General features: G+C 35.5%; 1 protein-coding gene across 1 annotated transcript; it reads right to left on the bottom strand.

The window, feature by feature from the left end:
- Positions 1–2,395: 2,395 nt before the first annotated feature.
- Positions 2,396–12,483, bottom strand: LOC141486866 (uncharacterized). The gene is made up of 2 exons (XM_074185448.1): positions 2,896–12,483; positions 2,396–2,836 (listed from the first exon to the last, which is right to left on the bottom strand). The coding sequence occupies exon 1, from the start codon at positions 10,591–10,593 to the stop codon at positions 9,319–9,321; it is 1,275 nt and encodes a 424-aa protein (XP_074041549.1). The 5' UTR covers positions 10,594–12,483; the 3' UTR covers positions 2,396–2,836; positions 2,896–9,318.
- Positions 12,484–25,656: the final 13,173 nt, after the last annotated feature.

Genomic DNA, 25,656 nt, shown 5'->3' with positions numbered 1-25,656 from the left:
TTTTTTATTTGTTAAATGACGAAGGTGAGGATATAGTGGAGTTCATTGAAGCATAAAGAAGACCTTACATTGTTAATGAACGTAATGATGCTTTTAATGAATTAGATGAGGTGGAGTTTGTGAAAAGATTCAGATTGGAGAAAGAAACAGTATTATTCATATTAGAACAAATAGAGCAAGCACTTGAAACACCAACAGATAGTAAGAGTGATTGGATCTTTGTCATGGCAGATTCAAATTTTATGTTCATTTCAGGAATTGTTTCCATCAGTCCAATTAACCAATTGTTACTGACATTGAGGTTCTATGCAACAGAAAGTTTTTCAATAACTATTGGTGATTACATGCATGTTAGTAAAAGTCCAGCTAGTAATATAATAAAAAAGGTTTCGTTAGCCATGGCATCGCTTGCCCCAAGGTACATAATGATGCCAAGAAATGAAAATGAAGTGTCACTTAAGCGTATGCAGTTTTATAATAAAGCAAGCCTTCCTAGAGTTATTGGCTCACTAGATTGCACACATATAAAAATTCAGTCTCCTGGTAATATCTTATCAAAATGAAGGGATAAATGAATCATTTATTGTTTTAGGTAAGGATAATGCTGAACTCTTCAGACACCGAAAATGATATTTTTCAATAAATGTTCAAACTGTTAGTTCAACAGATTTGAAGATCATCTAGTTGCCCGTTGGCCAGGTTCTACACATGACCAAACCATCTTTGATAATTCCAATTTGAAACGTAGACTGGAAAATGGAGAATTTGCTAAAAGCTTATTGGTGGCAGATAGTGGCTATTCCAATACTCAACACATTATCACAACCTTGCTAACACCGAGTAATGAAGTAGAGCAGTTGTATAATGAATCAGGTGATTGTTTATTTCATAATATTAAGTAATGTAAGAAAAAAAAATTGTATTTAAATTTTATACTTAATTTCAAAAAGTAATTTTTATAGTAAAGTTTTTTACTGAAATGATATTTCAAGTTAATGAGTTCAATAATATATTTTCAAAGTCTCTCTGCAGTTTATATTTCATGTTTCTTGGAATGGAACAGGTTTCCTGTTTTAGCATTAGGGCTTCGACTCAAATTAGAAACTGCACAAACAGTCATTGTTGCTGTAGGAGTGTTACATAATATTGCCATAGATAAAAGAGAACAAGAACCACCCCTGGATCAAGAAGTCAATTTAGCTAATATAAATTATGTTGAAGACATTGAAGCTGATCCTCCAGACCATAATATTAACAATGCTAGAGAAATTTTATTAAATGAATATTTTCCAGCTTTAGTTCGAGAAAGAAGAGAAATATAATGATATTATATTCTAATTTATATTACAAACAGTAAATCCAATTTCAGACATTGAAGCTGATCCTCCAGACCATAATATTAACAATGCTAGAGAAATTTTATTAAATGAATATTTTCCAGCTTTAGATCGAGAAAGAAGAGAAATATAATGATATTATATTCTGATTTATATTACAAACAGTAAATCCAATTTCAAAAATAATGTATTTCATTTATATTCATCTGATGAGAAAAAATTCAGGTTGAAAATAATAAAAATAAAGTAAATAAACTCCAAATGTCTATCAATAATCAACAAAACATAAGAAAATGAAATAAACAACAATTCTGACAAACGAAAAATAAACAAGGAGAAATTTATAGATATCACAAGTTCACTCTGGAATTATAGCTACAAACTAAATATTTGATTCTGTCTTTTCAAACTCATATTTCAGCAGACTTATTTTCAATTCTTGCTCTTTGGTTTTCAATTCCAGAATCTTCAATTTTTCGTTGTGTTCTTTTCTATTTTGCTCCAGCATTTCTTCTGCGACTTTTTTTTCAAGTGCCACTACCTCAATTTTTTTTTTCAGCTAGCAATTCAAATTTGGCTCCAGCCGAGGACATACATTTTTTTTTTCGGCTGTACCAACTTCCTAAAATATCTGAATTAAATATACAATTTTTCAGTAAGACATGCCCCCTCTATGTTTTTCAGGTACTTGAAACATTTTGGCATGTACTTCAGGAATATTGGATACAACAAGAATATAATCAGCTCAAAAAACATTACTTGATCATAAAAATTATAATTAAATCATGAAAAGTAAACTACTAACTTTTTGAAGATACCTGACAATTTAAAAGCGGCTAATTTTATTGTACTATTTAAAAAAAAATACATATTTCAAGTCAATCTGAAAAAACTCACTTTTGGCCGATTCTGCATGCTTATGAATCTCTTCTTGATTATTGTTTGGAGTTTTACCATAAGAATGGTCAGAGACGTAGTTAAAATCTACATTTTCTTTGTCTGCCATTGTTGTAGTACTTAAATCACATTCAGTTCCTATAACATTTTCTTCTTCATTAACGGAGTTTTCATGCGGTTTCAATATAGGATTGATATGTGTTTTCAACATTTTATTATTTGGTGGAGTCCAATCATCAAGTACACCTTCAGTTTGACTTTCCTCAACTTGGGTATCTTCATAAGAGAGTCCTGATATACCTGGGAGACATCAATAGAGAAAAATGAATATGTGTATTACTTGATACAATAATCCCAAGTATTTTCAAATAACACTTGTACCTACCAGCCACACCATCTGAATCAAAAGTATTTTGAAGGCCTTGAATACTGAAACTGATTGCTTCTGCCAATATTTTCTCTTCCTCCGTTTTTGGAGTTGGCGGACAAATGTATGTTCCTCCTCCTGTGTCTGTCACATATTTGTGATGTTGGTGAAATCTTTTCTTCAACTCTTTCTTTATGGCCTCATATTTTGTTTTCAATTGCTTGGCAGTTCTGGGCTACAACATAGTAATTAAAAACTGTTTCGACTTCATTAGGAAGTTTTATTGCCCCTTACAGGTCCTGATGTAGAGGAATTAAAATCAATTTCAACTCTTTTCCAGGCCTCTTCTTTCTCCTTCCATGTGATGTATCAGTTTTTTTGCACTCAATGATAAGTTTATAGGAATTGGCAATTTTTATTAGAAGTGATCTGTCTGTTTCGGTAAAATTGGATGTTCTTTATTGCTCATTTTCGTTTTTCATATGCCCTCGGAAGTCATATAGGCTATAATGTATAACTCATGAAGTTTTTGTTAGCAGTTGTCATTTTTGAAAATCAATCCTCCAATAGAAACCAGGCCCTGAAATTGTCACTCATGCCAACCTTAGTTAACTAACAGTTATTAAACATTAGCATCAGTCAGGGTATGATAAACGATTTGAGTAGTAACTGCAACATTGACTATCAATTAAGCTTAGCTTCGAGGTAACTAACAAGAGCATTTAACTACGTATTGATAAACCGGCCCTAACTCTTCAAGATTTGAAAGTAATTGTATCCAATTTAGCAAACAAAGGATCACAAGTAGATGCATTATTGAGCAAAATTATAAAGAGTAGTTTTGAAGTAATTGGACGTGTGTGGTGTCATTTTGTCAACACCTCGTTACAAAATGGTAGTTTTCCAGATGATCTAAAAACAAGTACAGTTACGCATATCGAAAAAGTTCCAAACACAAAAAAATGTGATGAATATCGGCCAATTAACACTTTACCTTGCTCTGAAAAACTGTTAGAATCAGTAGTATATCAACAACTGTTGGAATATTTCAATAAAAAAAAACGGCTAATCGTGAAATATTAATTAAAAAATTAAATAAATATGGCATTAAAGGAAAAGTACTTGATTGGATCAGTGATTACCTCACAGGAACGAAGCAGGTAACCAAAATCAATGAATTTGTATCAACAGCAATAAGCATAGACCACGGGGTTCCGCAGGAAAGTATTTTGGGGCCATTACTATTCTTAATTTACATTAATGATATCAGCAAATGTAATGAATGTGAATATGAACATTATTTCGCTGATGATGCCCTAGTATCGGTTATTGATAAAGATATAGATAAAGCTATTAAAAAAATGAATGAAGCATTGCATAATATTGCTATATATTCAAAAACTAATAAATTGAAGCTAAATGTATACAAACAAAGGCTATGATACTTACTACACCGTTTAACCATTTACTGCATTTCGATGCATATTTGCAACATCAAATAAATATCACATTTAAAACTCCATTGAGGGTTTAAAATAACGATAGACGATTTGGTGCATACTTGCAACATATCGTATACATTATGCCAAGCGGTGTCAGCAATGCAAATTATTTTTAGCCGCCCTTTCTCTCTCAGTCGCCAGTAAGAGCGGTTGTGCTCTCAAACATGAAAGACTCATAGTTTGAATTGTAGTAAAATCATTGAAATTTATAGTATTTTTTGTGGAAAAATTCATTATCAGGTAAGGAATATATTTATTTATTTCATTTGCAATTAACTTTTAATTATCGAATTGTAGTAAATCTGTAAAACTGTTTTTTATTTATGGTGCATATATGCACCATTTTGCCGATTGACTATATATACAAATTAACATTACAAACAGAATGATAGGACGAAACTGCAGTAACGTTGGTTGCAAATAAAAGTGGTAAAAACATACAAAATTTCCTTTTTCAATTTTATCAGGTACAATGTCTTCTTGGAAAAAGTCGGGGAAACACAGGCCACTGACTCAGCAGGAATTAGAGGATACAATTGCCAATTTATCGGAAAGTGAGGACGACTTTCAGCTAGGCTCAGATGAAGAAGATGCCCTTTCAGAAGGTAACAATGTTCCTCTCGACATGTCTGATAATGAACTGCTCGATGACTCTAACGAATTGTTTGATATTGACAGTATTCCAGTATACTTCGCCGATGAAGTCGAAATCGTTACACCAAAAGATGGATATGATTTACCATCTACATCAGGTATTGACTCCCATCATCGATCACCTGAAGATCAACGTTACCCTAAAGAAGATTCGGTCAACTGCTGTCCATCTTCTATTGGAGCCCGAGAATTCAAGAAAGCCTTCGCTTGAGAATACTTCATCAAACTACCAGAGACGAGTTACGCCTAGGATCCAGATGAAACTACTGATTTTCTTGTAAGTCCTCTCCTTCCATTTCCAAGTGAAAAAAAAATTGTATCAAACTCTATGAGTAGAAGTAGATCAAGATCACCAATAATTCTCGAGAATCCAAGATATTTCGATAATATAATGGCTGTCCCTACTCAAGTAGAAATCAATATGGCAAGAGACATGTTGCCAGAATACTCAGGGGACTCACAAAACCTCGCTTATTTTATAAAACAAGTAGAAACTTATATTATTCTGTGATTGAAAAAAAACATAAAAAAGCGCTGAGAGGAAGGCCTATCTATTTGTCTACTCGCTACGCTACGTTAATTAGAACTGCACGAAACCGACAGCCATTCCTTGTATACGAATTATCTAACGATGATTTCTTTGACCTCAAAACACTTACAACTAACACAGCTTCGGTTTTCAGTGAAGAAGGAAACAGCGCCAAATTCAATTTCAACGATATATGCGTAATTCGTGTAGAGAAGGGCAATTCGACTAAGTTTTTGTTCGAAACTTCATTTACGAAACAAGATTGCCGAACAGTTGACACCACAAAAACTCGAAAGCGTTTACAGAATATAGAGAATGTAATGACGAAAGCTTACGAGGAGAGTCTACATATTACTGGAAAAAAGATGAAATATCTCATCAGCTTGGTTGTGCCAGTATTATCTTTTCAACATTCATTTTATAAAAGAGCGTATGTTGATGTGCTCAACTGGCACAATTCAAATTAAGGGTTGAATTTTGGGATGTGATTGTTGCCAAAACTACACCACAATCCATCAAATACACCAAATATTACATTTCAATAATGAACACAGACTTTGTCATTTAAAAAAAAGATGATAACCAACATCACCAAAACTTCTCACAGCATTTTCTCAAAAGTGACACTTTTCCAGTTCTGCCACTATAGCATACAGCCGAAGATATCACTCCGATGCACGACGGTGGCTATAAGTTTCGACAAAATACAATAAGTCTTGGTATGTTTGAAATAAATTTTATCTAGATCTGCCATCTTATGTACCTGTAAAGTAATTGAAAAGATACAATTTATATTTCATTTTACCGTATCTTTTTTTGGATGTTTGGATTTCATACCTCAGTCCCAATAGACCACCGTCAACCGCATATGTAATTTCATTTGAATGATGTCATCTAGTGACAAACGGAAAAAGTTTGCAGGGTTGTTATTTCATGAGAATTATTGTTAGTAGATGACAGTGCAATCTTGGTAGATACCCCGTTTGGTGTTCACACTCTCTTATTGACGATGCCTGACAGTCTCATCTTCCTGTTCACTCATCCTGCATAGAGGTGTGTCCGCCAGCCCCATATTATAGAGGTGTTTCCTTAGTTAACAGTGACCAGTCAGAAATTCTACTGTTAGGCGTAGATTTTTCCTGGTCATTGCCAAATATTTCTTCCGCGCCAGCTTCCCAGGGTCACCCAAGGTGATCCTGGCAAGATTACATCCTTTGGTTTCGTCCCATCTCTTTAAGGATTGAGCATGGGTGTAACACTTGATTAGTTCCGCAATTGTCGAAGTCATCAGGCCGTAGGTGCCACTGGGTCCTAAAATTCTTATCCAGCCGCTTCCTTGGCTAAAAAGTCGGCAATGCGATTACCTTTACTCCTGTCGTGCCCTTTAACCCACCTCAGGATAATGTTATTATCTACCGAGGCTTTGGCTGCTAAATCTTGGTGAGACTCTAGTACTAGCCTTGAGGTTATACGTTGTCTGTTCAAGGCTAATAGGGCTTGTCTGCTGTCAGTGCAGATTGTTATGTTTTTGCCAGAAATTCCTTTCTTGGTTAATTCTTTTTTTAGTTCTGTTTGGACCACGCTGGTATTTCTTCCCATTCCCCACTTAATTCTTAGGCTTAGTGATCTGGAGTACACTCCACACCCTGAGCTTTCTTTAGTTTTTGAGCCGTTTGTGTAAATCCGCATTGAATTTGTATCATCCGACTCTATATTCTGGTTTATTAAACACAAACCTGGGTTCAATTGCATCGCTTGTTGCCTGCAGCAAAGGTTGCGCAGTAAGCGCTTCCCGCCACAGGCCAAGCCTCAATTGACCCATTTCTACTTCAAGGTTTACACCAGCCGTGCGCAATCGTACCATGGCCATCAACGCAACCTCCTTAACATACAGATCAAGAAGGGCCAGACCCGTGATTAATTCCATTGCCACGGTTGGTGTTGTTCTCATGGTTTCTGTGATGTTTAAACAAGCCATTCGCTGTATTTAGTATAATTTTTGGATGGCCGTTGCTTGTAGAACTTTCGGTCCCCATGCAATGCTGCTCTGCTAAGCAAAAGTGCCGTATGTACAAAAATGGTCATTTTGAAATTTTCGGATGGTTGTAGAATATGAACATTTTGTGTCCTCCTTACCAAGCAAACTATTCTCAAATAATAAAACGTAACTGAGAAATTCAACAATAATCGAGGAATATTTTAATTATTTTCAATTTTTGAACGTCATTACCAAGTTTCAAAACCAATATCACATCAAATTACATTTTTCAGATGATATCATGCAGTGGTTGGAATCATTACCAGTTGTACTTGCCAAGGGAAATCATCCTGAAATCTCACAGATGGACAATGCTGTTGTAGACAATGACTTTCTGCAGAGCGACACTACCAACAATAATTATATAATTTTGCAAAGTACTTCCCAAGAAATTTTAAAAGACCAGAATGAAAAAACTGAACTCAACTCTGAGAATCTATTCTGCTGAGAATCAGCATTGAATTCACGCTGATTCGGAGAATCAGCGTGAATTCAATGCTGATCCACCTGATGTCATAGAAACATCACAAAACATCATAGATAATGCACCTGAAACCACAGATTTATTCACAAAAGAAGGTAATCTCAGAAAACGAAAAAAATACAATGTAAATAAGGAAACACGAAAACGTATGAAACTGAACAAATTAAAAAGAAATCACAAAGCAGTTTTGGAATTTGTCTTGGTTAGAGAGACGAACATTCATATTCAATACTTGCAAGCGTTCTGCAGTGAAACGACGTCCGAAATCTGCGGAAACTGAGAAAAAACAAAATACATTTAAATTTTTTTTCTGCCGAAAGTCAGAAAGTCAGCTGACGCAGTAACTTATCAAGTCTGTAAGGTGTTTTTTTTTGACCACACTAGGTTATAAGAAAAAAAATGATCAGGTGATAACAGAAGTGTTGTCAAAAACTGAAAAGGGAAGCCTTCAGCCAAATCGAGATAAACGCATGAAAAACGCAATAAATTCCAACACGATGATTTACTTACACAGCATATAGAATCTTTTAATCCCACAATATCTCATTATCGTCGTGAGTATGCACCGCAGACTAGATATCTACCCAGTGATGTGAATATTTCTATAATGTTCAAAGATTTTGGAGAAAAGTATCCAGATTTAAAATTATCCTATGAAGTGTACCGACAGAAAGTTAAGAGCTTGCGTATATCGTTTGCATTATTAGGCCATGAAGAATGCGAAGATTGTGAGAGTTTCAAATTACATGGACATTCAGAAAAAAATCTACAACTCCATTGTGATCAATGTCAAAACTGGAAAATTCACATAGATAAGGCCACATAGATATCGCGAACATGTTCAACAACAGTCATTTGCAGATGGCACACTTTGTTTTTCAGCAGATTTACAAAAAGTAATTATGTTGCCACGTGTCGACTGTTTCAAAAAAGTTATCTTCACAAAAAGGATCATTGTATATAACGAAAGCTTCGTTCCAGTAGGGAAAAAATCAGATCAAAAGCCACTTGCGTGTTTATGGCATGAGGGTATCACTGGTCGAAACAAGGAGGACATTATTAGTACCTTCTACGCACGTATTGTTCTGTGGTTGGACAACTGCTCCAGCCAAAATAAAAATTGGTGTTTTCTAAGTTTTCTGGTATACATCGTAAATTCAGATGAAGTAGCCATTGACGAAATTGATATACAGTACTTTGTGCCCGGTCACAACGCCATATATTTGCCTTTTCCATCTGGACATTCAACTTTAACCGCAGTGAGGTCTGAGGTGCTGAATTGTGCCATCGGAAAGGCTCTGTATTTCCTAGGAACGTAGACAGCCGCCCTAGGTTGCTGATTGCTTGGTAAGCTGAAAATTTGACCAGTTAGGCTACTGAAAACCAGTAATTTTGGTCTTTATTATCTACGGCTCCTGGATCAAAGCTATTGCCTCCTCCAATACATCAAGGTGGCGACATAGTGTTGCTGTTGCCGCCTTTTTGTGTTGGAGGTTGCATTGTATGATTTTTATCTTTTTTTCAACGTCCTTGCCCATGAGACAGTTGTTGGATTCAAATTACCTTTAGAGGTTATCTGCTCCCCCACTAGGGGAAAGGTGGCCTCGCTGTTTTTGGGTGCCTCCTCAGTCAGGTCATCGACTGTCATCTGTTCAGATGCTTCGACTTCCTTTTCGGGACCCATGGTGGCCTTGGGGTCAATATCCACTTTAGGTGCCTCGACTTCCAAAGACCTAGAGTCTCCAGAGGTGCCCTCTGCTTCTTTTTTTGTTACCCTAATAGTCAGTGAGGTAAACGCGTATCTTATCCTCATCGAATTCTTCTTTAGGACAGCCATATCATCGTCTCCGATCCCGAAGACGAAGAGGTGCCCTTGTGGGTTCATCTTAGCCTCATGATGGAAAGTGCACCATCTTGCTACCGTCAGGTCAGGGTTCTGCGCCTTCAGCCGACCCAGCACCCTCTCCTTTTCACCGGATGTCGTCTTGTGGACGTCCTCCGGGATCCAGAGTGAGGCTTTGGTAAACTTTGAGAGCTTATCCACACTGACGACCGCAAGTGATGCCTCTTCCCACGGCTTAATATTCATTGTGGCTTTCTTCAGCCACTCTAGCGTCATGTCGTCATCGCAGACCACTCTGATGATTTCACCAGAGTATGTCCACGACTTGAACGTGGGCGGTTTACTGTTGTTGCCGGAGGCGGAGAAGATGATCTTGTCCAGCTCCTCCAACAGTTGCTTTTTGATGAGACTCTCTCGTTCTGCGCTAACCTTACCGTACGGGTTTGTCACATCTATGATGGCTACCTTGAGGTGTCTCAAAGCGGCCTCCACGAAGGTTTTGGAAGGTGCAGCGGCATTACTGTCGCTGCGCAGCTTCTTCAACCTTCTTGGCGTTCTTTCCGTGGAGGTACTCGCGTGAAGACGCTTTCCTGCAGTGGCAGCCGGTTCCTTGCCTTTTTTCAAGGCGGAGTTCCTGGCGCCCGCCGCAAGAGGTGCCCTTGTTGTAGGAGATGGAGTGGAAGAGGGGAAGGGTGCACTCATAGTTGCTGCCACTCCTGCCTCTTTCGCTCTTTTTCTCCTCTTGGCCTCAGCGCCGCTAATACGCTTGCGCCTTGGCCTTTGTGTTAATTCACGAGGTGATCTGCTATGTCCCGCCTCATTCTGAGCAGTAACTTGGGGTGAACATTTCTGTTCATTCCCAGCCCCCGCCCCAAATTGAGGTGAGCATTGCTGTCCAGCCTCGGGATTGGTTGTTTTTTTGTCTTTTTTGTCAGTGTTCATGTATGTTCCCACGAGTAGCAAGGGAAAGGTTGGTCACCTCTGGCAGAGCCCCGCATTACCAGAGGAAGGCTAGTTATAATGAGGTTTCGCCCGGTTCCTCAAGGGGCTCGTTCGTAACCGCATATCACCCTGCGGCCATTCAGCTGTCGGCACGATTCCTTACACCTTAGCTTGGGTAGGCTGGTCCGCGGTGGCATGTTTTGCAGGGCTTTTGGGGGTTTTAGTTCCCCTCACCCTACTTATTTCTGCCACTGACCAGGAGTCCGGCGACCCCGTCTGTAAGGTCTTACAGACGGGCCTCCAGTCCCCTGGCCGTTCCCCTATCCGCCACCTGGGGACGCGCCCGATAGGTAGCCCAACCCACGGGGCAGACGATGGAAAAGATGGAACGAAATGGAAAATATTTGCATCCCCTATAAATGTCTGGGCTAGGAATGAAAATATTGTTTTACATTTACCAGGTACCATATGTGAGGCCAAAACTCCCATTGCTGCTTGGAACTGTTAATTTACTAATATGATTAAACTTATACATTATACAATTATACATCATGTATTTCGCCTAATTATAAAGATCCAAATAATGCAAAGCCAATATCTGTAGCAGAACTCAGAGCATTTATTGGTTTACTCTACTTGGCTGGGTTAAATCATGCGTCCAAAAAAAAATAGAAGAATTTTGCAGCAAGACGGTATGGGATCTGAAATATTTGTTGCAACTATGTCTGAGACGATTTAGATTTTTGCTCAGTTATTCGTTTCGACTATAAAGATACAAAAATTGTAACATCTGAATTTAAGAAGTTAGCTCCGATGTTTGAAGTGTCCGTAAATAATTGTGAAAGCTGTTATAGTCTTGGAGAATATGTGACATTCAATGAAATGCTTTTTGCCTTCCGCGGTAGGTGCATTGATGCCAGAACATTTTATACACATAATTTAGAAATATATGCTGGTGTGCAGCCTGCTGGGATATATCATGTAGATAACAGTACCTCAGCAGTCACGCTACGAATGTGCCAAAATTTATTTGGATCTGGGAGAAATATTATTATGGATCGCTGGTTTGTCAGTTGCGAGCTCGTCCAAAAATTGAAGACTGAATAGACACACCATCGTTGGTACAATAAAAAGCAATAAAAAGGAACTGCCGCAAATTTTAACACATACTAAAGATCGTCCTGTACGCTCCTCTATTTTTGGGTTTGGTGTTCATATGATGGCATCTTCTCATGTGCCCAGAAAGAGGAAGAATATGCTGATTATATCATCTCTCCACAACAATGATACAGTCTAAGTTGACTCCATTTATTGCACAGCCGAAGGCTCTGCCCTAAGGTTCACTAAATAATTGCAAAATAAAGTTTTTAAAAAGTCTTTCCTTTGTTTAGAAAACATAATTGGCGCAGTCGGAGTAGGATTGGAGAAGACAGAACTGAAGCAGAATCGCTGTTCCTGACCGTTGGCTTAAACCATTCGTCTCCTATCAATAATACTACAAATCCCAGGACAAAGAAGGTTCTCTGGGTAAGTGCTGAGTTTCCTTTACTTTCCAGTATTTATCTTATATATAAATTGAATTCTAAAATGTTGAAGCAAGTATTTGAAACAGCTGGTCATGCAATCCTCAATTTAATCAATACATCGCCCCAGAATGGTCAATTGCCCGAACTATTAAAAATAAGTACCATTATACCCATACCTAAAGTTACAAACACTATAAAAGCAATTGAATTTAGACCTATTAATACCTTACCGCCAATAGAGAAAGTTTTAGAAATAGCAGTATATAATTAATTATTAGAGTTTATTGACAAAAATCAAATCACGTTTAGCAATCAATCTGGTTTTCGAAAAAAACATTTTTGCGAAACAACACTACAGTTATCATTAACTAAATTTGCTAATGAAACAGATAAAGGTAAATATGTTGTAGCTGTCTTTTTAGATTTCAAAAGCGCTTTTGTAACGACTGATAGAAGTATTTTGCTTCAGAAGCTGAGAAGATATGGAATTGAGGGGATGGTTTATGAATGGATAAGTAATTATTCATCAAATAGGAAACAGAGAGTACGTGTGAACGATTATTTCTCATCATATATAACAAATCACACAGGAGTGCCACAAGGTAGTGTGCTTGGTCCCCTATTATTCATTCTGTATCTGAATGATATTCAATTATTTACAGACTATGAGTTCATCAACTTATTTGCAGATAATACCTTATTGGTATGTACTGGAGTAAATTTAGAAGAGACTGTTGGCAGAATGAATAAAGTTCTAGAGAAAGTAGAAAAATATCTGAAAACCAATAAAATGAAACTTAACGTTAAAAAAACAAAAGCAATGATAATTACTACTAAATTCAAATATAATCAAATAAATACAAACAACATAAATATAAAAATTGAAGATGAACGTATAGAAATAGTAACATCAGTGAAGTATTTGGGATTTCAACTTGATAATTGCTTATCATTCGACGACCACTTCAAATGTATTAAAAAAAAGATTGCAAAACAATTATATTTTTTCTCAAGAATCGCCAATAACTTATCAACAGATACAAAAATTATAGTATATAAATCAATATACCGCCCCATTTTGACTACGGTGCATCTATTTTATTCTCTTTCAATTTGAACAAAGTGCAACAAATACAAAAACTACAAAATCGAGGAATGAGAATAATTTTAAAATGTAATAGGTATACACCAATTTCTACCATGCTATCTGCTCTAAAATGGCTCTCAGTATCCAAAAGATTATTCTATTGTTCCATGGTTTTCATTTATAAAATATTGAACAAAATGACCACACCATACTTGCTATCACTAATAACTTTCAATAAAGACATTCATCACCATTCTACTAGGCACAACAGTCACATTCATATAAATAGAACAAATACAAGAAAAAGGATGAGCAGTTTATTTTTTAAAGGTTATGTCCAATTCAATGATTTACCTGATTGAATTAAATCTACTCTATCATTAAAGATTTTCAAGAGCGAACTGTTAAAAAATATTAATGATGTAAATTGAAAAATTCCATTTTGTTCAGTTAAAATTATGTACGTATATAAAATTGTATTATTTATGTTGTATTGTCCAATCCTGCATATTATATATTTGTTAAATCACAGATGTGATGGTGTATCTGTGGACTCACCTTTAGTTCAAGTGGATGTCAGTTGTCATATATATTCGGAAGACGTAAGTGAGTTGTAAGCCAATGTTATGTTGAAATAATTATAAAAATAAAAAGATAGAAAAGTAAAGCCGAACTGATTTTTATAACAAGAAAAAGCTAGCATCTTTAAAATACAACAGGTTATGGGCCCAGAAACGGAAAGTTAATGGAATAAACAGAAAAATAATTCGAGCAAGTTTTGAGGTTAATTTTTTCTGGGAAGAAAAATTGGGGCAAGTTGTTCGATACCAGTCATAACGATACAGCCTACAGTCATGGAAAAGAATAGTTTATACTATGTGAAACCTTTTGATGGAGACAATTATGGAAACTGGAAATTTCGAATTAAAATGCTACTCGAGCAACAGAAAGTCCTGGAAGTAATAACAGAGGAAGAACCTGCATCTGGAGATGCTAGACAACCTGCATGGAGGAAAAAGGAAATAAAAGCTCGCACCATAATAATCCAGAGTATATCAGATAACATCTTGGAAAGTATAAAAGATAAAATGTGTGCAAGAGAAATAATGGAAAGTTTGAATAAATCATACTCAAAGAAAGGAATTTCTACTCAAGTATCTCTACAAAAGAAGTTGAGAAATCTTAGGTACACAGGCGACAATACCATGAATAATTTCTTCACTGAGTTTGAACAAACGGTGAGTGAATTGAGAGCAGCTGGAGAAAAAATAGAGCAGAATGAATTAATTTTACAAGTTTTATCAGAAATGCCTGAGAGTTTTCATTCTGTAACAACAGCCATTGATATTATATTCTGTCAAGATGAAAAGAGTGTTACATTTGATTTTATCAAAAGCAGATTACTAATGGAGGAGACCAGACAAAATAGAAATAAACTGGATATGAATTCACCAGATGTAGCATTCAATACTTCAAGATACATAGGAAAGAGAAGGGGAAATTCCAGAGGAATAAGAGGAAGAGGAAGTGATGGATACAATTCAAACCAGAATGCACCAGGACCCAGTTCAAACAATAGTTATACCACAAATTTTCCATTTAAATGCTATCTCTGTAATCGGGTTGGGCATAAGAGATCAGAATGTCCGAGGAACAATAACAGAGGTGGTTTTCGTGGTGGAAATTATTCTCATAGCAATTTTCAAGGAATAGAAAATAGGAATAGAAATGAAGCACATATGAGTGGGAATGCAGGAAGTAACACGGAAGAATCAATTTCATTTCTAACATCAGAGGAGATACAAGAAAATTTTGCTCTTGTTTCAGAAAACAAAACAAGTGTCAAATTCGTTGTCGACAGTGGAGCAACGAATCACTTGGTTTGTAAAAATCTGGAAAAATATTTGACAAATGGAAAAGACATAAATAGACAAATAAACATTGCCAAACAAGGACAATCATTAACTTGCAAAAAGGAAGGTGATATTGAACTGAAAAGTAAACATGGAAAACTAGTAAAACTGAAAAATGTTTGGATTTGTGAAAATCTATTTTGAAATCTATTATCAGTAAGTTAACTCGAGGAGAATGGTTATCAGATCATATTTAAAGAAAGAAAAGTCTTCATTACAAGAGAAGGAAATCCCGTTCTGGATGGTGAATTGAATGGAAACCTGTATTTCATCAATTTTGAACTGTTTGATGACAGTTATATGGCTAGTCTGTCTATGGAAGATCAAGTTTTGTTACACCGGAAGATGGGTCATTCATCCAGATATCCAGTCAATGGAATATGTGAGGTTTGCCTAAAGGGGAAACAAACCAGATTACCATTCCCAGAGCTGGAAGAAGGGAGAAAAGCAACAAGAATTCTGGAAACTGTATCAACAGATGTGTGTGGTCCAATTAATCCCTCAACTTATGATGGTAAGGTATATTTTATAACCTTCATTGACCATTTTTCTCATTTTGGGGTTTGCTATTTGATGGAAAAACGTACAGAAGTTTGTGAACATTTTAGAAACTATGTTGAAATGGTTGAAGCTAAATTTGGAACTAGAATAGAAAAGGTCAGATGTGATAATGCTCTAGATTATTCATTAAAAGAATTCAAAAATTTTTGCTTGAAGAAGGGGATCAAAATTCAGTATACTGTGGGATATAACCCAGAACAAAATGGGGTGGCTGAGCGGTACAATAGATCAATCATGAAGAAATCTCGTTGTTTGATTTTTGATTCCAATTTAAGTAAAACATTCTGGGGAGAAGCTGTGAGAAATGCCGTATACCTATTGAATAGATTGGAAACAAGAACATTGAAAGATAAAAAATTGCCTGCAGAAATTTGAAATAACGAGAAACCTAATCTGGATAAAGTTAAACTTTTTGGTTGTCCTGCATTTAATTTAATACCAAAAGAAAAGCGAACTAAATTGGATTCACACTGTAAAAAGATGATAATGATAGGATATGCGGAAAACGGATACAGGCTATGGGATGATCAAGAAAAAAATATAATATTTGAGGAAAGAAAGGAAGAGTCAGGTATTTGTATAGAAAATGAACCAGGAGAACAAGGAAAAGAACTGGAACAGGAAAATAAGGAAAAACAAATAAAAGAGGATGAACAAAAAGAGGAAGATGAGCAAATACAACCAGAAACAAGTGGGAGGAAGAAAAGTATAAGAAATACCAGATTACCTGGATATCTCAAGGATTATGTAATGAATCCAGATTCGGAGGATGATTGTATGTATGCAGCTTTGTCAGTGGGTCATCTCTTATCAGATGTGCCAAAAAGCTATTCGGAAGCCATATGTTCAGACGAAAAATGGAGAGATGCAGTTAAAGAAGAACTAAGCAGTCTTGAAAAATGTCAAACATGGGAACTAGTTGGGAAACCCAAGGATGTAGAAATAATAGACTCAAAGTGGGTGTTCAGTGAGAAAATTGTGGGTGATAAAGTTAAAAAGAAAGCAAGGCTAGTGGCTCGGGGTTTTAAACAAAGTATTCCAGATGAAAATGTTTATGCGCCTGTTGCAAAAATGTCCAGTATTCGAATATTATTGTCTATGTATGTAGAATATGATTTGTATGTAAGCCAGTTTGATGTAAAATCTGCATTTTTAAATGGAATCTTAAAAGATCCTGTATATATGCAGATACCAGAAGGCCTGAATGTTGACAAAAATTCAAATTTAGTGTGCAAACTGTATAAGTCTTTGTATGGTCTGCGTCAATCCCCTAAGTGTTGGAATTCTTTATTTAATGATGTCTTATTGAAACTGGGATTGCAACGTTCTAAGAAAGATCCCTGTTTGTATTTTACTGATAAGACATATTTACTGATACATGTTGATGATGTTATCTTTTTCTCTAATTCTAGGAAATACCTTGATTTTGTGAAAATGAGTTTGCTCACACAATTTGATATGAAAGATTTTAAGAATGAAAATATGAATTTTTCTGGGATTAGAGATAATGAAGGTAAAAGATGTTGTGTATTTAAAATAAACAAATTTGATCAGAAAGGTGTTGGAAAAATTTTGTATGTACGAGTGTAAACCACAAGCAGTGCCAATGCAAATGAAACTTAAATTAAGTAATATTGGTAATGTTTGTGATGATTCAATTCTATATAAAGAGCTCATTGGTTCACTCATGTATATTATGCTCGGTACAAGACCAGATTTAAGTTACGCAATCACTTATTTTTCACAATTTGAAAATTGTTACACGGTTGAACACTGGAATAATTTGAAATGTGTATTGAGATATTTGAAGCAAACAGAGTTTTATGGTGTAATGTATACAAAACGTAATCAATCCAAGGTTCAACTGTCAGCTTTCGTTGATTCAGATTATGCAAATAGTATAATAGATAGGAAGAGCATTTCTGGATATGTTATTAAAATGAATGAGAATGTCATTGAGTGGAAGACAAGAAAACCGAGTGTTGTAGCATTATCAAGTGCGGAGTCAGAGTATATTGCCCTATCATCGTGCATAAGTGATTGTTTATTTTTTGGTCAGATATGTAGTGAGATTCTGTGTGAGAATGTCTTTCCTATTGTGGTATATGAGGACAATCAATCGTGTATCAAAATGGCGTCAACTTTGGAAAGTAAACGAACAAAGCATATTGACATAAGACACCATTTTGTGCGTGATTGTATTGAACAAGAAAAGATAATTTTGCATTATGTTCCTACAGAAAATCAGCAAGCAGATCTTCTAACTAAAGCTTTACCTGCTTCAAAATTGAAATATTTTCGAGATTGTTTAAATGTAGTGAAAATTGAAAAATAACTTGCTGATGTTCTGTTAATGATTTATGTTTGAAATGAAACTAATTTTACTTCTAGAAAATGTTTATTTTGTATTTTTGAATTATTCACATAGTGAAATATAATGTGGAATTGCAGCATTGGAGGGGAGTGTTGTATTGTCCAATCCTGCATATTATATATTTGTTAAATCACAGATGTGATGGTGTATCTGTGGACTCACCTTTAGTTCAAGTGGATGTCAGTTGTCATATATATTCGGAAGACGTAAGTGAGTTGTAAGCCAATGTTATGTTGAAATAATTATAAAAAAAAAATAGAAAAGTAAAGCCGAACTGATTTTTATAACAAGAAAAAGCTCGCATCTTTAAAATACAACAATTTATATAAATTTTGTTGATTATATTATATTTTAAGTTAGCTAACCTGTATATTAGGGTATCCTAATTCAATAAATAAATTCAAATATTTGCAAAAGTACTGAACTTTGATTATTTTTAGAAAACTTTTCGTATAAAATCGTATTTTCTCTAAATTATACTGAATCATTTGATAGCGTTCTATTCACATAATACCGAAGTTTGAAATTACTTTAATATTTTAAAAACGGAAGAATTGTTCAATCTCTTGAAAAACATGTCCATTACTCCAGGACAAGTAAATATTCAAACACCCCCCATTCAAGCGGCAAAAGCTATCGCAGATTTTCTACCTATATTTTTAGGAGATACTTGTCAATTAGATGTGATAACTTTTTCCAACAACTACGTTCATACAAATGACAATAATTTAAATGATTTTACATTTAATGCAATTTGCTCAAAATCCAGAGATGACGTTTTTAATTTTCTAATGTGTAGACCTGACCTGACCACCTGGCCTTTAGTTCGTGCAGCTCTAAGCGAACATTACAGAGATAGAATTGACAGACAGACATTATCTCGTGATTTTCTCTATCTAACGAGTAACATAAATGAAGATATATTAGACTTCCTTGAAAAAATAGAACAAATGAAAACGCGACTTGAAACTAAAATTACTTCAGATGTATCAGTTCCCAAACCTTTGTTGATGGAACAAGCAGAAGGGAATGCTCTTGATGTCTTAATGGCGATTTCAGACGACAAACAGACTTTACTCGATATTAGAAATCCTCAAAACTTAGCACAAGCTAGTGAAGTTGTTTATAGGTACATTAGAACCCCGTTTATCCAAGTCGCGTTCAACCGAGCCTCGGATTAACCGATCTTGTAGGGTATTTCAATTAAAAATCGAAGAGGAATCCCCGAATAGTGTTAGGAAACCCCTAAAACTGCCGTTTAGGTTTCTAGAGTTAGTTAACATGTGAATGTGTGTGGTGTACTTACAGTTCGTTTTTGTGTTCATATATGATCAAGACACTAAGGCAACTCATTCACAAATTTTACTCCCTGAGAGATATCCTAACCCGTAAGAACATGCTTACCTTATATTATGCACTGGCAGAGTCTGTTCTTAAGTATTGCATTACAGCATGGGGAGGAACTTTTGAAAAAAATTTAGGAGGTTTACAAATAATGCAAAACACATTACTGAAAATTATTTGTAAGAAGGACCGTTTATTTTCCACAAAAAAGCTGTATGAAGAAATCAACTTACGCAACATCAGAAGTCTCTACTCTTACTCTTGTTTAATATGGATATTTCATAACAAAGTAAATTACCAAAGTTCAACTATTGAAAAAGAGACCAGATCTGTTATAAAAAGGTCTATCCATCTACCTTTATTCAAAAAAAGTCATTCACAGAAATCTGTATATTACTTTGGCCCAAAACTTTTCAATTTACTACCACCCGAGTCCAGGAATATTATAGACATAAAGAAATACGAAATTGCTATAAAATCATTTCTACGCTACAATCAACTTATTATTGAAAAATTATATTGAACACATATACTTGAAAGCTCCATTCTCCAGAAAAATCAAATGTATATAAAATGTCTGACAGAATAAAAATCTCCTTTAAAAAAAAAGGGATATCTATCACAACACAAGCGCATTTGCGCTTAGGTGAAAGGTCCCAATATATGAAAGGGGATAAAAAATATTTATATATTATTATTAATTTGTAATTATTATTTGTAATTATTATTTGTAAATTATTATTATTTGTAATTTTCAATAATTTTCAATAAATTCCAAATTCCAAATACGAAGTTTCTTAAGCAGAAATATACTAAATAACTTTATGTATTTAGTTGGAGCGTCACTATAATCTGGTAGATGATGATCCACCCTGTTAGCACACCCCTCTTATTGGTCTGTCACGAAATTTCATGGGGGTACTCGTCGTAGATTGGAAAATACGAATTTTTTATTTTTCGAACAAAAAAAATTCGTATCGCAGTCCGTACGGCATGTCACGCTGATTTGATGAGTCACCCTGTTAGCACACCCCTCTTATTGGTTTGTCACGAAATTTCATGGGGGTACTCGTCGTAGATTGGAAAATACGAATTTTTTATTTTTCGAACAATAAAAATTCGTATCGCAGGCCGTACGGCATGTCACGCTGATTTGATGATTCACCCTGTTAGCACACCCCTCTATATGGTATGTCACAAAATTTTATGAGGGTACTCATCGTACATTGGAAAATACGAATTTTTTATTTTTCAAACAATAAAAATGCGCAGAGTCACCAGATCGATTCGAGAAATCAATCAAATTGAACAAAATTTTTAATTTTACATCGGCAAGTAAGAAACAAATTGTCAAGGTGAATGATAAAGAAAAGTCTATCAAAATGCAGAGGGATTTGTTTGGTAGGATATTGGTAATTTCATTGAAGAAGATGCCAGACGTTCCCAAAATTTTATCATTTCCATTGACTCCTCTGCCTAATAATTTTTGTCACCTAGATGGAACAATTTACTCGACACAAAAAAGCAAGCTTTTACATCGAATCGTTGGACCAGAAGATGCGAGTACTGTTACACATTTACAATGTAATGTCATGATAGTTGATGGATTTTTCTACCTTCATACTTTACGAGAAACTGAAATGACTTATTCTAAGATTTCTACAACTCTTTTGAAAAGGATCGTTGGTTTCAAAGCTCCTATAATTCATCTTATATTCGATCAGTATTTTTCTCCTTCAATTAAGGAATACGAACGAAACCTAAGAGGTGCCCCATCAGACCGTCAATATATCATTATAGGAGATATGAGATTGACATCTCCTTTATTGACTGAATTGCGTAACACGAATTTTAAGATAGCATTTATAAAATTTCTAATTGAACATTGGCAACGGCCTGAAATGGCAGTCTTTTTTGAAAATAAAACAGTCTTTCTGAATTACGATGAATGTCACGAGTACAAGAAAAAAATTGGGAAAAATGGTGAAATTCAAGTTGATCATTCTATTAATGCGACGTTTACGGCACCTAGACATGAAGAAGCTGACACTAAAATAGTTTACACGGTATGCAATCTTGAACTTCCTGTCGATGAATCCGATGCATCAAATAAAAATAAGGCTATAATCAAATGTGACGATACTGATATATTTATTATATTACTGGGAAATCTACATAAATTAAAACAAGAAATCAAAATTTCTTTATTATTTGGTGTTTCCGACAATATGAGACTCATTGACGTGACTAGCGTACATGATGAATTAGGAATTCAATTATGCAAGGCACTTCCGGCTTTTCACGCTTTTACGGGGTGCGATTATAACCCGTCTTTCTTTAGGAAGGCCAAGAAAAGACCGTATAATCTATTGTGTAAATCGAGCGCATTTCAAGTCGCATTTGCTAATATGACTGACAAGAATATGGATATTGATAGTGTTTTTTCTGTAATCGAAAATTTTGTATGTCGCATGTACTCCCAAGCTAAAAGCATAGTTACAGTTAATGCAGCTCGAAATGCATTATTTATGGCCAAATTTGATTTTAAAAATACCGACGAATGTTTTGAAAAATTAAGTTCCAAAAGCATTGATTCCACAATGATGCCACCTTGCCAAAGAGAACTGTATCAACATTTCTTGCGAACTCATTATATAGCTTCGGTATGGGGAAACGCGGAACAGGAAATTCCGACAGAAGTGACACCTCAAGAATGTGGCTGGAAAAAGGAGAATTCTACCTACGAGTTCCATTGGTTTGATGGTGACCAGTGGCCAGCGACTATTAAGGATGTTATCCTAAAGCCGCGGTCAGACTATGCTGTTTAGCAGCCGCTACTAACCAGCCGCTGGTAATATTGCCAGCAAGCAGCCTAGTCTGACCCAGAACCAGCGGCTGGTGAATGCCAGCGGACTAGCCACAATCGGAAGTTGAACATGTTTAACTTTTTAGCGCTGCCTACCATCCGCAGGCAGTCACGTGATCTCCTCGCTGGCGCCAGCCAGCCAATGTGAACCCCTAGTAGCTCACAAGCGGCTGGTGAATTAACACGTGTCTAGTTAAAAGAAGTGTTGGTTTTCTATATTTTTCTATTCTACTGTATTTTCTATTCATTTTTTCCAGTGAATATGGTCGACAGTAACAAGTGGTCGGGTAAAGATATAATTACTTTCCTAGATATATTCCAAAATTATCCTTGTCTGTGGGACGCTTCGTGTGCAGACTATATCAACAGTTGATATAGTCTTATCAACAGAAATGCCAAAGACTCAGCATATAAGGAGTTATTGCAGAAACTTGAAGAACGAGGACTGAAAGTAGATTTGGCCCCACTGAAGAAAAAAATAAAAAGTTTGAGAGATACTTATCGAAATGAAGTGTACAAAATAAAAAAGTCAAAGAAGAGTGGTGCGGGAGCAGATGACGTTTACAAACCTAGACTGGTGTGGTTCTCGGCAGCCCAAATGTTCTGGAGCAGTAGTATTGTTGGTCGTGACTCATCATCGAATCTGGTAAGTTTAAAATTATAGCAACATACCTTAGATTTGTGTTAAAAATATAAAACTTAAAGATTATTCTTCAAAACTAATTTTTTATTACTTGTATAAATTTGTTAACTATTACTAAAGGTTTGTTTAATATTTGACGAAATGTACACAAAACATGTCAAGTATAAGCCTATACAGGAGCAAAATAGTAGGGTTTTGAAAATTCATTTGAAAATGTTAAAAGTTGCCCCTCATTTTGGCTAAAACCAATAAAAACCATTGTATGCGTCAAAGTGCCAGTTAACTGGTTAAAGTTTATTTTAGTACAAATTTAATCTTTTTAAAGTAGTCTAAAAACTAATCTAGTACGGTAATCGTGGAATTTTTAAGGTAGAGACAATTACTTTTGGAAAACATTGTTTTTCTGCAAATTAAAGTTTATTTGGGAAAATGATGTACATACAAATACTGTCAATTTTCCTAAGAAACAAAAGTAGATGAACAACGTATGTTCTGGCTCACCGGGAGTGGGGGTAACCTATCAGCGTCATCGAAATCGACGCAGGATGGAACGAGTATAGTAGCGATTTTAGCGTGGAACTCCGCCCCTCGGCCCCCTTGGTACTCCACCTAACCTATCAGCTCCCTCGGCCCCTTCAGTCACGTGATTTTAAATAAAAAAAGTTTATAGTTATGAGATTCGAACCTGGGTCGTCCGCGCCGTAGACATTGTCCTTAGCCTCTACACCATCGTAAGATATTGAAGTTAACTGCGAATGTTGGGTATTTATAGCGTTAGTTTTGTCAGGACCGAAATTGACTCATTCATTATACTTGACAGCATTTTTATTTTTGATTTCCGTAGAATGTAATCGTCATTATCATATTGAAGATAGGAAAATATACTTAGATTTGGTAAATAATTAATATTTCATGTAAAGATGTATATGTGAGTGTGTAAGAGCGAGAGGCGCGTGTGACGTAATCGATGCAAAGAGAGATGGAGATTGAGGTTTTACCGGTTCCTAGTGCAAGCAGGTGTTGCCAGTTGTACAATAAATCAATGTTTATGGAGTAATGTAGCGTTGCCGGTTTGAAAATTAAGTTATAGAACACACAGAGTCATCTATGAGTCACTAGCTGAACTATCTATTGGTTGAAGAAGGACACTGTAAACACTAGACTCATAAGACTGCATCTGTCAAATGTTAATACATGCCAGCATGTCAGGTTCGGCGTTGCCAGTTGTACAATAAATCATTGTTTATGGGGCAATGTAGCGTTGCCGGTTTTGGAATTAATCGTGAACTACTCGACGAAAATTGGAAGCGCGAAAGTGATATATTAATAATAATGAATCAGATTTAAGAAAAAACATTACAGATTAATGAGGCTGTATCGTTTCAAAGTGTGATCCCTCAATGTTACAAGGTATTTCAAAATACACCATTGAAAACAAACATGGCGTTGAAGTGTACAGGGCGCGTCAAAATATATTTAAGAAAAAACATGTCAGTTCAACAGAAGTCTAGCATTCCAACATGCCAAAAGGGCACTACGTCTCGTATCTTTGTTAACCAAGTTAGCATCATCAGGAGAAAGAGGAGATCCAAAAGTGTCGAATACTTCGCTCTCCCATTGCCCTCACGTTGTGGACTCAACGTGAGGCCATTGGTGGAAAGAGGTATTCGACAATGACATTTCAAAATACGTTATTTTGCATAAGTTTCGAAGAAAAACGATCTTCCGTACGTCATTGGTAAACAACAATTAGTAATAAAATGGCATTCAGAGAATACAGACGTAAAGTAGAGGAATTTGAGAGACGTGTCCAACAAATAAGTAAAGATATTCAATTATATGAGGAAAAGAAAATGGTTCTCAAGCAGTTGAATAATTTATACATTCAAGACAAAGTGTTCCAGCCTCAGAGTGTAGAATATGTCGTCAACGATGCTGAAAAACAAATTTTGTACTTCCGACTACAATAATTTCTGTTCAATATGTAAACGAATGTGGGTGAAATTCCAAGGAAATATGCGTGAAGGCTAGTGTAAAAAATGGAAATCGAATCGTTCGATTCGTTCGATCAGTCAATGAGGATATTTGCGCAGGCGCAATTCCAAAGAATACACCATTCAAATGTGAATTGAAAAATATATTTCAAGATCTTCGTCATTAAAAAAAACTGTTGAATTTGTTGCAGAACACACAACGAGGCAAGAGGAAAAGAAGTCACAAATGTAATTTGACGTTTATAGAGATATCATAGAATCTACGATGTCAGTATGTATTCTAATTAGACTTGTACAACAACTATGAATTTTAATAAAAAAATGAATATTTTGATTGAAACAGTAAATTTTTTGTTTTATTTCAAGTTGGTAAAAATATATAATATAGGTATGCAGCATTATCGCTATCACTTATCGATAAAGCCAGACACGTGGCTCAAAGTGACGAAACAAAGGCTCTTTGTTTGATTGCACAATATGTCATCACCTATTTTCCTATTCTTAGCCAAGGTGACATTGATCACTGTCAATGCCGAATCAGCACCCAGAGATATGCAGTTCTCAAAGCGACGGAACAAAGGCTCTTTGTTTGGTTTTGAAATATGTCATCACTTATTTTCCTATAAATACCTCCTGCGAGGCAAAATGATGAGTTAGTTGTATCAGTGATACTAGTGACAAGTGCAACGATTTTATCTGAACGTAAGTGTTTTTCATGTTCACTTTATGAATTTTTATTGCAAGATTTTTTATAC

The sequence above is a fragment of the Leptinotarsa decemlineata genome, unplaced genomic scaffold (assembly GCF_025532065.1).
Source record: "Leptinotarsa decemlineata unplaced genomic scaffold, Ldec_3_MD MMD2_tig00026374_RagTag_RagTag, whole genome shotgun sequence".
NCBI lineage: Eukaryota > Metazoa > Arthropoda > Insecta > Coleoptera > Chrysomelidae > Leptinotarsa > Leptinotarsa decemlineata.
This window is presented reverse-complemented; position numbering and strand designations above follow the sequence as displayed.